At 37.0% G+C, this 14,101-nt stretch overlaps 1 protein-coding gene across 5 annotated transcripts in view; it reads right to left on the reverse strand.

The window, feature by feature from the left end:
• The window catches only part of TAF4B (TATA-box binding protein associated factor 4b), a 99,145-nt gene that overhangs the window by 20,389 nt on the left and 64,655 nt on the right, over positions 1-14,101 (reverse strand). For all 5 annotated transcript variants that reach the window (XM_072949076.1, XM_072949079.1, XM_072949077.1 and 2 more), the window contains one exon: positions 9,596-9,652. In XM_072949076.1, the coding sequence (XP_072805177.1) occupies positions 9,596-9,652 (57 nt within the window). The remainder of the gene's footprint in view (positions 1-9,595; positions 9,653-14,101) is intronic.

A 14,101-nucleotide genomic window follows, 5' to 3' on the forward strand; every position in this document is an offset into this window, starting at 1 on the left:
CATTCACACGCAAAAAAATGAATCTTGAACCTTACCTCTTATACCAAAATTAACTCAAAATGTAAACTATAAACTTCTAGCAAAAAAACACAAGAAAAAAAACTTCATGACTCTGGGCCCAGCAAAGAATTCTTAGATATGACAGTCAAAGTAGGTCTGTTTTTTACAATTGACAAATTTGACTTCATAAAAATTAAAAACTTTTGCTCTATAAAAGATACACAGTTAAGAGAATAAAAGGACATGCTATTTAATTTTTCTCTTCAATCTACATGCTTTTTATTTTTCTTGCCTTATTGTACTGGCAATATAAAGTTGAATAACAGTGAAAGTTTATGTCCTTCCCTAAATTGGAGGAGATTTTAGTTATTGTTTTTTCAAAAATATTTTTAGTATATCTCACTCTTTCTCTTCTGAGACTTCAGTAATATGAATGCCAGATCTTTGGTCACTGTCCCACAGGTCTCTTAGGCCTTTTTTGTTTTTATTTCTTTTTGACCTAACTTTCCTCTCTATTGTTCAGATAAATTCTATCTATCCATCTTCAAGTTCACTGACTCTTTCCTCTGTCATCTCTCTTCTGCTATCCAATCCATCCAGCAAATGTTTTATCCTGGTTATTGTCATTTTCACTTCTAAAATTTCCACTTCAGAAATTGTTAGGTCTTCTACTTCTTTGCTGGGACTTTCTAATTTTCCAACCATTTCAAGAGTGTGTGTAATTGCTTTTTGGAGCATTTTTATAGTAGCTACTTGAAAGTGTTTGTCAGATAATTTTAATATTTGCGTCATCTTAGGGTTGGCATCTGCTGACTACCTCTCCCCATGTAAGTTGAGATGTTCCTGGTTCTTCATGCTAAGTAATTTGGATAGTATCCTGATTATTTTGAATATTATAAGATTCTGGGTCTTCTTTAAATCCCTTGAAGAATGTTGATGTTTCTGTTTGAGCATGCAAAACAGGTCAGTTACATTTTGATCACAAGTTCCAACATGACTTCTGTGGGCTGCGGCTCTAAAATCAGTTCAGTTTTCCAAGCCTTTGTAGTGCTATTTGGATCTGTTCCAAATGTGCATCACTCCGTGATCAGTCTGGGACCTGGCAGTGGTCTGTTAGTGCAATTGCTAAAATCTCTGGTATGCTGATCAGAATCAGATTCACATACGACAAATGCGTAGCTCAAGAGTGGGCATGAGAATTTAAAATAATAATATACGGTTGCTTTCCTAAGCTCCTCCTCTTCTACAAACCTCTCAGTAACTTCTGGTTCCCTGGGGCTCTAGTTATCCCCTTTGCCACTTACTTCTGTGACTGTGTCCGTGTCTAGGGTCAAGCAGCAAGAAAAAAAGGGGGTGGAGGGTGGGGTGAAAGAGACAAGGCAGCCTCACTGCTGACTCAGAAGTCAATCTGCGTTCTCATCTTCTTCCCCAGTTTGCCTACTATTTATTTTCCAAAGCCTCCAAATAGCTACTCCATGCATTCTGTCCAGGTTTTAAGGCTGTATTTGGTGGGAGAAACAGTAGGGGATGTTTTCACTCCATCATAACTGAGTACTTTAAAAGCTAGTTTAACCAGAATTCTAACAACAAGTTTCTGTTACATTACATTCCTGCTAGCCTTTGCTTCATAAAACTTAAGCCTACTTACTCACCTACACCAGCAACACTCCACTTGGTCCAAAAAGACCTAACAAGTTTGGCAGCTTCTCTTTTAAGGGTACCCTTATTCCTTCCTTTATGGCTAATTGAAAAAGACAGAAGCCTTCATCTTCCTTATCACAGTCTCTCTGATATCAAGTAGAAGTCCCCTAAAATTCAAGTCAGTGCCCTAGAGAGCAATAGAGCAACTGCAGTAAAAATTACTTTATCCCCAGCGTTTAGTACTTGTCTCTGTTCCCTTTCAAGTACAACTACGGTAGTATTGACTTTAAACACATTAATAGACTACCTTAAAGATCACACAAGTTCTCAGAGCTAAAATTCAATGGAGGTACTTCTTGATGCTAAGCACACAAGTTTCAAGAACAAAAGATACAGAAAAATAAAAATAAATGAAAACAGAACCTGGAAAGTTTAGGCAGAATCAGAGGAGCTGCAAAAAGAATGAATAAACCAGCGTCTTACAGCCAACTCCTTCCACAGATATAGGGATGTATTTAACAGGAAGGGCTAAATTATATGGATAATTATGACACTGACATAATGGGAAATCCAAAAATGTGTTTCTTTTCCATGCTCAAGGAAGGCAAGATATAGAGAAAAAAATGTAGGCACAGAAAGTACAAAAGATAACAGCAGAGGTTTCCTTCGTAACAAATAATCCAAAAAAATGAAGCAGTGTCATATACAGAGTGATTTTCCTACAAACTTCTGGAAAATGATAATAAGGTATATAGCAAAGGGAGGATCTGAGACATAAGTTAATGTCTCCCTAAAGGCTTATCTGTGCTGTCCAACAAGAAACACATTAACGGTAACAAAAGCAGCTAATGCCACCAAACAGTAATGTTTGAAAGACTCTAAACAAATAAGAGAAATAAAGTACACTACCAGGTTTTGAGTCCAGCATACAAAGGATTAAGAATTATGTCCTGCTTATATTTCACAATTAAGTGTACTCAGAGATAACAATAAAACCCCACCATCAAACAACAGATGCTTCTTAAATAATAAAAATGTAAACAGAATTTTAGATATACTCTGAAAAAATAATTGACCAAACACTAAAATTCTCAGCAATGCTTACCATCACTTCTGAAGTATGGCAATTTATTAAGAAGCAAAGTTAAATCCTAAAATATTATACTATAAAACAAGCAAACAACATGGCACGAAACTCTTTTAACATAAATCTTAAACCAAAGGAGCAAAATCTTAAGAGAACTTACCAAAAAATCACCCCCCTCAACTTAAATTCAAGGACATCACAATTGAAACACAGGATCCTTTACAACCCTTTAAAAATTAATAAGCAGGCATTCCACCAAATCAAACAATTAGAGTCTGATTAATTTTTTCTCCCAACCATTAAGGCTTCAGATAAGCAGAACACCTGAGATACTTGGAATTTGAAAAATATATTCTGATGCTTTGCTAGTCAGCCCTTGTAATTCATCTCTAACTTTCAGGAAAATATCATATTCCACATAATCTCAATCAGACACGTTCCCCCTTACATTCAAACATAATATTTGATTTATGTATTGTTTAAAAGAAATATAATGCACTGTATTCATGTTAGGTTACATTAACTTTTTTTTTTCCAGTTCTCACTCTTATATTCTTTTTTCTTCCCAACATTCTTTTCAGTCCTGTGTAAGGAAAAAAAAACTCCACCCCCCAAATACCAAAAAGTAACTGACATATCCGTGGTCAATCTCCAGCTTACGTTTAAGAGCTTGATAGCATCTTTTTTTTTTAACATTTTTTATTGAGTTATAGTCATTTTACAATGTTGTGTCAAATTTCAGTGTAGAGCACAATTTTTCAGTTATATATGAACATACATATATTCATTGTCACATTTTTTTCACTGTGAGCTACCGTAAGATCTTGTATACATCTCCCTGTGCTATACAGTATAATCTTATTGATCTGTTCTACATAGATAGCATCTTTCTTAAATGTTCCTACAGCAAATGTTTTTAAGCTACTGGTTTTCCCTGTAATACCTCACCTTTCCCTAAATTATGACAGCTCTGTAATATAAGCAGAACATGTATTGTTACATTCATCTTCAATACAAGGAAACTGGGGTAAATTCAAAGAGGTGAAGCAGTTTTCCCAAAGTGAAATTCAGAGAATGGCAGGCCTAGCATCCAAGATCCCTGACTCTGGTCCAATGCTATTTCTTCTGTAATACACACATCTTCTACCAAAAGGAAACTACATTTCTCAAGACACACAGATCTCATACTTCAAAATTAAGAATGCTTACAATCTTCTGATGAAGTTCTAAATAAAAAGTTATCTTTTCTGCGTAAGGTACATCAATCAAGAGATACAACCAATAAAGGTCTCTTGTGAAAATATCCATTAAAAAAACCTAGTGAAGCAGTAAAGCCAAGAGAGAGCCTAGTCAATGGTAACTTGATGGTAACTGAACTATGTGCCAGTTCAAGATGCCAACTTTCAGATTTCCAAACCACAGTATTATATTCAACTTTCTATGACCATTTAGTCAATGCGAAAATGGAAGTGATAGATTTTAAAGGCTCTCTTCTTTCTTCTCCTACATGGATGGTTCTAAGTGTAACCTCCAGAGCAGCAGCAGAAACAGGAGAATTACTGGAAATTTGTTGGAAATGGAAATGCCCAGGCCTCGCCCAGGCCTACTGTATCATAAATTCTGGGGGTGAGACCCACCAATGTGTGTTTTAACAAGCGCTCCTGATAATTCTCATGCACATTAAAGTTTGAGAACCACTGTCTTAGACATCAATGCTTTGAAACACTGCATCTCTGTTTCTCTGTTACGCATGTAAGCTCCTTATAACTTGTCATTTTAAGAACATCTTCTCCATACCACACTAATTTGATTGCTAAAATGTACTTTAAATGACAAACTTCATTTTTGCCTGTCTGGTGTTCCATGAGTTTTGGCTTGTGCAGAACTAGCACAAAGTTTAAACACAAACTGCTCTAATTTAATAGACTTAACTATCACATTTCACTGACTCTGTATCTTTTAAAATTTTTGTTTAAAAAAATCCCTTGCCTTTCTTAGGCTTGATCTCCAGAATATATAAGCAGCTCATACAACTTAATAAGAAACAACCAAACAACCCAATCCAAAAATGGGCAAAAGACCTAAACAAGCAATTCTCCAAGGAGGACATACAAATGATCAATAGGCACATGAAAAAATGCTCAGTATCAGTAATTATCAGAGAAATGCAGATCAAAACTACAAGGTATCACCTCACACCAGTCACAATGGCCGTCATTCAAAAATCCACAAATGACAAATGCTGGAGACGCTGTGGAGAAAGGGGAACCCTCCTACACTGCTGGTGGGAATGCTGTTTGGTGCAGTCACTGTGGAAAATAGTATGGAGATTCCTCAAAAGGCTAGCAATAGACTTACCGTATGACCCAGGAATCCTGCTCCTGGGCATATATCCAGAAGGAGCCCTACTTCAGGATGACACCTGCACCCCAATGTTCATAGCAGCACTATTTACAATAGCCAAGACATGGAGACAACCTAAATGTCCATCAACAGATGACTGGATAAAGAAGATGTGGTATATTTATACAATGGAATACTACTCAGCCATAAAAACTGACAACATAATGCCATTTGCAGCAGCATGGATGCTCCTGGAGAATGTCATTCTAAGTCAAGTAAGCCAGAAAGAGAAAGAAAAATACCATATGAGATCACTCATATGTGGAATCTAAAAACAAACAAACAAACAAACAAAGCATAAATACAAAACAGAAATAGACTCATAGACATAGAATACAAACTTGTGGTTGCCAAGGGGGTGGAGGGTGGGAAGGGATAGAAGGGATTTCAAAATTGTAGAATAGATAAACAAGATTATACTGTATAGCACAGGGAAATATACACAAGATCTTATGGTAGCTCATAGAGAAAGAAATGTGACAATGAATATACATATGTTCATGTATAACTGAAAAATTGTGCTCTACCCTGGAATTTGACACAACATTGTAAAATGATTATAAAACAATAAAAAAGGTTAAAAAAATCCCTTGCCTTTCTTGTATGTAAGTAATATATTTTCTAATCAGTAATGAGCCTTATGATTTAGTATTTTATTTTTTGTACAATAATGCTTTATGGAGAATTGTATTGCTACTACTTTTTATATCTTACATTTTCTATAAACAAAAATTCAAAATACTTCAGGGTACAAGTTTTCTTTTTATTTATATATATGTGTGTGTGTATATAAAAATATATATATATATATATTTCTGTTATACATCTGAATCATTTAGTACTTATTCTTTTGCCCAGATTCTACAGATTGCGCTGGTGAAGCTAATGTGCCAGCAGATTCATGTCTGGCATTCCTTTGTCTTTCTTCTATTCTCTGGTAACAAAATGAAAGTGGAAATGCTAGGAATTGTTAAAAAGAAAGTCAGTGCATTCTTTGTCTCACTCTGCACAGATGCACTGAACTCATTTCTCAAAAAAGAAAGAAGATAGTCAAAAGGAAGTAAGGGTCACAATATATATAACAAATGTTTAAGGAATCAGGATGTTTGAACTCCAAGGTCAGATGACTTGCTCCACAGAATTCTGGATGATGTGGTAAGAAAGGAAAACACTGACGGCTAGATGGTAATCTAGGACACACAGCACAGACAAGTCTGCAACTGCATTAAACAAAGATGCGCCTGCTTGTCTGAAGTTAGAATTTGGCAATTAGTAATCTATTTAACACCTTTCACAAATTAATGATGAAATGGAAGAATTCAGTACCTACACTGTAATAAAAGTGTCTAGGGGATAAACATCATAATTTAAAAGTGTTCATATTTAGAACATAAAGTTACGACAGAGAGAGAAAGAAACACAATGTTTTCTTCTTTAGGCAAAAACAGAAAATGAGAAAAAGACACCCATAAAGTTAGAACTAAAATGTTTGAATTACAGAGATATCCACATTTTAGCCAGACAATAATAAGGTTTTCAAATAGACAGACAGCTTAGTAGGTAATAAGAACAGTATGCACTAGGAGTTACTTCAATGGATTGAGACTAGGCTGGAGGCAAACCCAAAGGCAGCCTATTTTTTTTTTTAAGTGCCAAATGAGAATGACAAAATTGGAAGAAGTCAATAGGAAGGATGAAAAGAAACTAGACACCTTTATAAAAACTGTCTAATTGAACACAGTTTGTCCTTGCACCAGAATGTAAAGAAGAAATAAACAGATTCTTAAAACTGAATTAGAGAGAAGAAAACCTACGGGAGAAATGATCAAGATCAAAACTCTAGTCCTTAACAATTGAAAGCAATCATGGATTACAAGCCCATGTATGAAGGGGATTCAAGCTGTGATTTAATATTTATATGACAAACATCACTGCTGAAACATTTCCCAGGATCAATAAAACCTACAGCTTCTCTAAACAGCTCTTTGGAGTTCTCTATTCATAAGATACTGTCACTAATCTATTTCCTATGACCAGCGTGGTAGGTAGGTAGTTACCTGGAAGAGGAAAACAAAGCAGTTTAGATGGAGCCACTGTAAGGAATCTGTGCTAATTTTCACAATTGGATAAAGAAAACTTTCCAGCCAGCCAAATACCAAAAAAACTCACAAACCAAAGCTTTATAGTTTATGCCAGTGTAATATCGATTCATATACCCAAAATGATAACCTTACAAATTACCGTGTAAGAGAACAATTCAACTCTAGATGAAGATAGGGTCAATGACTTTTGCAACCAAAATATGATATCCCTGTGTTTGATCCTAAATTAGAGCTCCTTAGAATATTAGTTATTAGGAGCTGTAGAGGGCAATGGGGTGACAGAAATGACAATATTTTACTTTCATCAAACATTTGCAACTAATACAGAGTGGCTCTGTTCATGGAACTGGACCAATGTATTTGATTTTTTTTTTTCACATCAAAGATGATTTAGAATAGGAAGCAACTAGAAAACTTTCAAAATATTTTGGGGAAGAACACACAGTCCTTTTACTCTTGCTAGGATAAAGAAACAAACAAGTGAAAAGAGTGGGAGGAAAAAACAGGTCAGCCATCACCTGCTCTCATCGAGAGTTTTTTTTTTCCCCCACATTCGCTCCACAATTTTCTTCAAAAAATCCTGTCCACCTATTCATCCCTCAGGGAATAATTAAACATAATATTAAAAGAAAAACCAACCAAACTAAACCATTCCATACAAACATGAAGGAAAAATTAATTTATGATTTAGATGTTTGTGAAGGTTTATGAAGGAAGAGCAGACAGGATAAGATCTTTAAGGATAGAAGGGTAAGCTTTCTGAGATACATTTTCCCAAAAGAGGGTGGAATTACAAGAAAGTAAGATAAGCATCGAATCAGTCCTCAATGAAAACAAAGAGGGATACCCATGATTCACAGCAACAATAAGTTCCCCATCCACAAATAACCCGTCATCAAGCCAGACTTGTTTAAAGAAGATTATAGGTACAGCTCTCATGTTAATTTTTTAAGATAATATTTTTAGATAAATTTTCGACTAGAAAGAAATGAGTATGAGAATTTTTCTGTTATTGAAATAAAATGATTCTGGTTTCAAGTCCTTTTTAATATTCTCCTTTTCCAGTTCTCATCCCAATCCAGAAACCCTTTCATGTAGAGTTCACGTTTTTTGCTTTCTCTATTTTAGTAAAAACATACCACATTGATTGTAGGAATCTTACTAGACTTCCATTAGTTTTGCCTCAGCTCCTACATTAATCCAAACAATAAGGGCCTTTAAAACATTCATAAATAACCTGCTGCTGCTGGCACCCAGGAGCCGGTGCAGCACTGTTAAGCAACAACAAATTTCATAGTTCAAGAGGCACAGTTAAGGAAAAAGGTTGCTCAGGAAATCACTCTTATTTAGCAAAAAGATCCTTAAAAATTGCATGAAATCAGTCAAGTAACTATAGAAACCAATTTCTTCAGCTCCATATCACACGTCTCACACCTCAATTGTCTTTATTATCGTCTGCTGTCAGATCCTTAATCAGAAATGTGAACAGGCTTGATGATTTATTCAGCAGGGAAAAGAATCTGTAGGTCAAGTGAAAAATTTCACACACACACCCATACACACACCACATCTTCAACCTCAGGTACTTTCATTTCCTTCTGTTCTCAGCAGCTCTGGGGGCAACTCCAGTGAGATCCAATATTAAGGCTCAATTAAAATAAGCTCCAATTAGTGGAGCTTTTTTCTCTGGGGCTAGAAAAGTCAGGAAATGGATATTGGGAAATGTAAAAAGTCAGCTACTGAGAGGAGGCTGCAGACATAAATGAACTTATTTGTTGATTTCTACAGTTGCTATGCAGAGGCCTCTGGGAGTAAAAGCTTAACCAGTCTAAGCTATAAACTAAAACCCCTGCAGCTAAACATGAACTGTGTGAAACAAGGGCTCCATTCCAGAACAGAAAACTGCTGGGCCCAGAAAATTAAAAGCCAGAGGCGTTTTCCATTTAAAACTAAATCCCAGTACCACCTCCCAGCCAAAGAATTATAAGCAGTATCAGATTTACAAAACGAACAATTACCCTGGAAAAATGTAGCCTATTGTACAGTCCCAGATGCTAAATCTCAGAAGTTTCTTTCTTTCTTTTTTTTTAATCCCACATTATATTTCTCCAAGTACGCTGCTGTAGTTTACAAAGAGCCATTTCTAGACAGGCCTAAGCCTTGAAAATAAATTTTAAAAAGAGAGCACATAACTCATTGACCTCATTTGAAGTACTGCCCTTGCCTTCAGCAGTTCCTGTCCTTCCCCAAGGCTTCGGCAAATGGTATGCAACAGCAAAATAAACCCTGACCTAATTGCCAGGAGAGAGCTGCCAACCTTCCCCCAAACACAAAGACAAGCATGGTAACTTGAAAGTCCTACCTCTTTGGCTTTCTGCTTTAATCTCAGCTGTTCTGGATCTTCTTTATTGGAACGACTCTATCAAAGGAAAAGAAAATTTTAATAGAAATTACTGGCATCTAAACACCATAGTTGCCGTTAAATATTTAATAAATGACAATTTTCTCTTGTGATTGAAAACCTTAGCTCCAGGGGAAAATGCCTCAATCCAGTCTGGTGCACTCCCTCCCTTTCTCCCCCTCCCTCGCATCATCTGGGCCGGCTGCTGCAGTTCTAGCCCCGAGGAAGCTTATACAGAAGTGATGCTAACAATGTCAGTCAGGTCCAGTTGAGGCATGACGTTGTTGCTGGAATGCTAAAAACTAAAACACGAACAGTAAGGATGAAGGAAAAGAAAAGGAGGATAACTCTTGGCTCAAATAAATGAAATCAACACAGGCTAACCTTCAGGTGAAGCCATTTTGGTAAAACATATGGTACTTCAAGGACTATTAAAATCAAGAACCTGATGAATTTTGAACCAAACCTCTCATCAAAAGTGTAATTAAAAAGAAATTAAGTAGGAAATACGTCCCAGTGTTTTCATTAGAGTATCTTACCACCTTCAGGTCCTCTATCGTACTTAACAGAATACTGTGCCCAGGTGAATGTTCAATAAACATTTATTGGATGTTGCTTTCCATACTGATGCAGTTTAACATTCCAAAAATGAACTATCTTACAGGACTGCCATAAGAGAGCTACCTTCTACATGTAATGCTACGATGGAACAAAGGGTCAGGGAGGAACTTGATGTCTAACACCACGGGCATTTGTCCCCTTAAAAATATGCTGTGGATGGGTGTAGCCTTTTTCTCATCCTAACAAAGTTACCTAACTCCTTATAAACTTGAACCTTTGTTCTATAAAATGCAACATATGCTAACTAAAGACAGCTAACAAAATAAAGGCTAAAACTATTTTTTTTACTGTACTTTATCAGTACTTTTGTTAAAGAAAATATAAGAAATTGTTTAGCTTTAAAAGAGTGCCTTCTCATTTTAAACATCTTAATTAAATATGTACATAATAAGATTCTACCCAACGCTAATCATTGTTTTCTTCATTTTGTCCCCAACCTACTAAAAAAAACTTCACTTAAGCCCAAACTAAGAAAACTCCTTTGTTATTCTACCTATATTAGGAGAGAATGAATATGTATATATGTATTTATATAAAATGTGTGTATATGAAAACGTGTGTATGTAGTTTTTTTGCCACAGTACAAAAATGGGCACATGTGGGTATCAAGTCTTTGTCAGGCAATCAATATTTATTGAATATCCACAGCACATATTCTACGCTGTGTGCGACTGTTCTAGTTCTTGGAGACAGGAAGTGAAATAACAAGATAAAGTCCCTGCTTTCGAGTAACTTACATTTTAAGAAGAGAAAAATAGTAAAACAATTTTATAAAAATTAAACAGAGTTATACAATGTAAAACATGTATGATGGGGGAGAATAAAAAACGGTTACCGATAGTTCTAAGTGCTATAATGGAAGTAAAACAGGATAATGTGATGGAGAGGAAGAGAGAGGAGGGAGGTAGCCAGAACGGGACGGAAGACATCCACGAGGAGTGGCAGCTGAGAAGAGGTCTGAAAGACAAGAAGGAGGTGGCCATACAAAGATCTGGGGGGAGAGCACCCTCAGCAAAAGGCACAGTCACTGCCAAAGCCTCAAAATTGGAACACAGTTGGCGTACCTGAGGCAAGATAGAAGGCTGGTGTGGTTGGAGAAAATCTGAGACTGCGTGCCACCTTGTAGGCTATGATGCGGAGCTGGGGTTTGACTCTAGTTATAAGAAAAAGCCACTGGAGGGTTGGGAGCACAGGAGTGAGATGTCACTGACACGACACTTTGGAAAGGTCACTTGGCTGCCATGTAGAGGATGCACTGTAGGGGTCCAAGACTGGAGGCACAGGCATACAGAGCCATCAGGAGACTGTTCTAAAACAACTGTTGTGAATACAAGATGGGGAAAAAGATGAAGGCCACTTGGACTAGCAACACAGCAGAGAAAATGATGACATGTAATTAGATCAAAATATATTTTGGGGGTAAAGCCAACCAGATTTATTGATGGGTTGGATACAGGGTGTGAAGAAAAGAGAGGAATCAAGAATGACTCCCAGGACTGTGGCCTAAGCAATTGGAAGAATGAAAACTCCAACCTTCTGAGAAGGTAAGGACCAGAGCAGACTTAGGGAAGGGAACTCAGTGTTCAGTTTTAAATGCCTCATTAGTAGTCTAGGATAGGAACTTGGCACACACAAAGAAAGGGCACTTGACTAGAGGAGAGTGAGTGAAGAAGGGAGTGACAGAAGGAAGCTCAGAGAGAGAGGTGGGTGTCTTTTTAAAGTGTGGTAAGAAGTTTGGATTTTAAGTGCAAGGGGAAGCCACTGAAGGCTTTTAAGCAAAAGAGACACACATGATTTGCTTTGAAAACATTATCCTAACAACAGCATGAAAAATGGATTATAGAAGGAAAAGGAAATTAGAAAACATTATAAAAGTCCAAGTGAAAGATGACTTAGACCAGAGTAGTAACAACAGTGATGAATAGAAGGTGATGGGTACATTTTGGGAACAGAATAGGAAGTGCATTGGATGTAGGGAGATGAGAGGAAAAGGAGTTAAAGAGATCTCCTAGGTTTTCTGGCTTGAACATTTGGGGGAATGATGTCTTTACGGAGTTAGGAAATCCTGTAAGAGTAGAAGTTGTTTTGAGTAGGGAGAAAAATCAGGAGTCCTTCTGGATGTATTCAATTTGAGATGTCTATGGCCAACCAAGAAGAGATTTCAAGCAAGCAATTGTCTCCAGAATTCCATAATGCAGACTGAAATGGAAACATAAACTTAAGAGAGAATGCAGACAGAGAAGAAGCTCTAGGATTGAAACCTGGGACACTCCAAGATTCAGAAGTCTGGTAAAGGAGGAAAAACTAAGAGAGACTCAGAGCAAGTATAATATATTACACCAATAATAACTAAACAAGTATTTAATAGCTTATGACCTTGTTTACAGCATAGTAACTGGAAACAAAACACCAACAAACCACCTCATTATATTGGCTGTGTGCTTGCTTATAACTCAAGGGCTCAAGAAAGAGCATCTTCCTGTCCCTGCTGCCTCTCCCAGGGCAAGTGGGGTCACAATGGGGACTGAGACTGCGGGACAGCAAGAAGCTGTACAGTGACAAGGTTGTGGTGCACCTTGGCACATAAAGGTGTAGACCAGAGGCCAAGACTGCAGGGTGATGAGGGGCGGGGGAGACTCACAAAGGCAAGGGCCAGTGGGCATGGTGGCCAATTCCATGGGCAGTGAAATGAGGGCAGGTTAACAGTGGTAGCTGACAAAAGAATCAGTCAACATGGCTGCTTGGGAGATCAGTTATAAATTGAGAACATAAGTAAATACATCAAGGATAATGAAAGCCAAGTTTCTGACTAAAGAGTAAGTATTTATAAACATGGAAAGGTTAAAGCTAGAAAAAATCCTAAGATTTTGACTGGACTCAGAGGTATTCATATTAACTCAGTTTTATAATGTATGCACACAGAAAAATAGTTATAGATCTGTGTGTGTACATATGTACATACCATACATGTATTTCCTAGATCTGCCCACTTGAGAGGGCCTACATGTAATGATACCCTAGCAGTGAGCATATTGTATGCTCTAATCTTGGTTTCTAGATATTATCCTCAAATGAAAACACAAGGTTCCTTGGAGAAATGACTGGTTCTAGGGCTGAAGAAGGATTAGTAAAAGCTGAGCCTGGAATATCTTACGCCTGAAAGTAAGGACATGCTCAGTGAATGGTGGAAACATGACGAAAGGATGGAAGTGCTAGTCTCCCATTCAGGAGCAATCTGAGCATCAAAATAAATAATGATAGTAATGGGTTACAACCTGTTGTAACAGAAATCAAACAGAAATCCATGAGTCCATATTGAAATAAATGAAATGCATGAATGAATAAATCAGTGAATGAGAGAAATGAAAGCTCTTCCGTACAGTTCAGTACTAGTAAACGTAGAAGAGATGATGAGAACAGACTCTCCATTTGGCAACCATGATAGAGGTGGCTGATTCACAGATATTGTGTATCATCTATAGACGCTAAAGTTGCTATGTGGAGGTCTCATGAGGAATGGGATATCGGCATCATCTTACAATACCTCCCTACTGAAAACTGAACTGATTACAAACGGGAAATGGGAAAATTTAAAATGGAGACAATTTATCAAGGTTGTCTTTTGATATGATCCGCTGAGAATGCAGCATCATTCTATGTATTCCCGCCAAGAATGCATGACCTAAGTTGTGAGGAAACATAAGATGAACGAAGGTTGCAAGCCACCTTACAGAAGGTAGGCCTGCACTCTTGAAATCAGTCAAAGACATGAAGGAAAAAGAGTGAGAACATCTGACTGAGGGAGTGTGAAAGGAGATGACAACTGAATAAACACATATTCCTGAA

Source organism: Vicugna pacos, chromosome 24 (assembly GCF_048564905.1).
Source record: "Vicugna pacos chromosome 24, VicPac4, whole genome shotgun sequence".
In the NCBI taxonomy this organism is placed as follows: Eukaryota; Metazoa; Chordata; class Mammalia; order Artiodactyla; family Camelidae; genus Vicugna; species Vicugna pacos.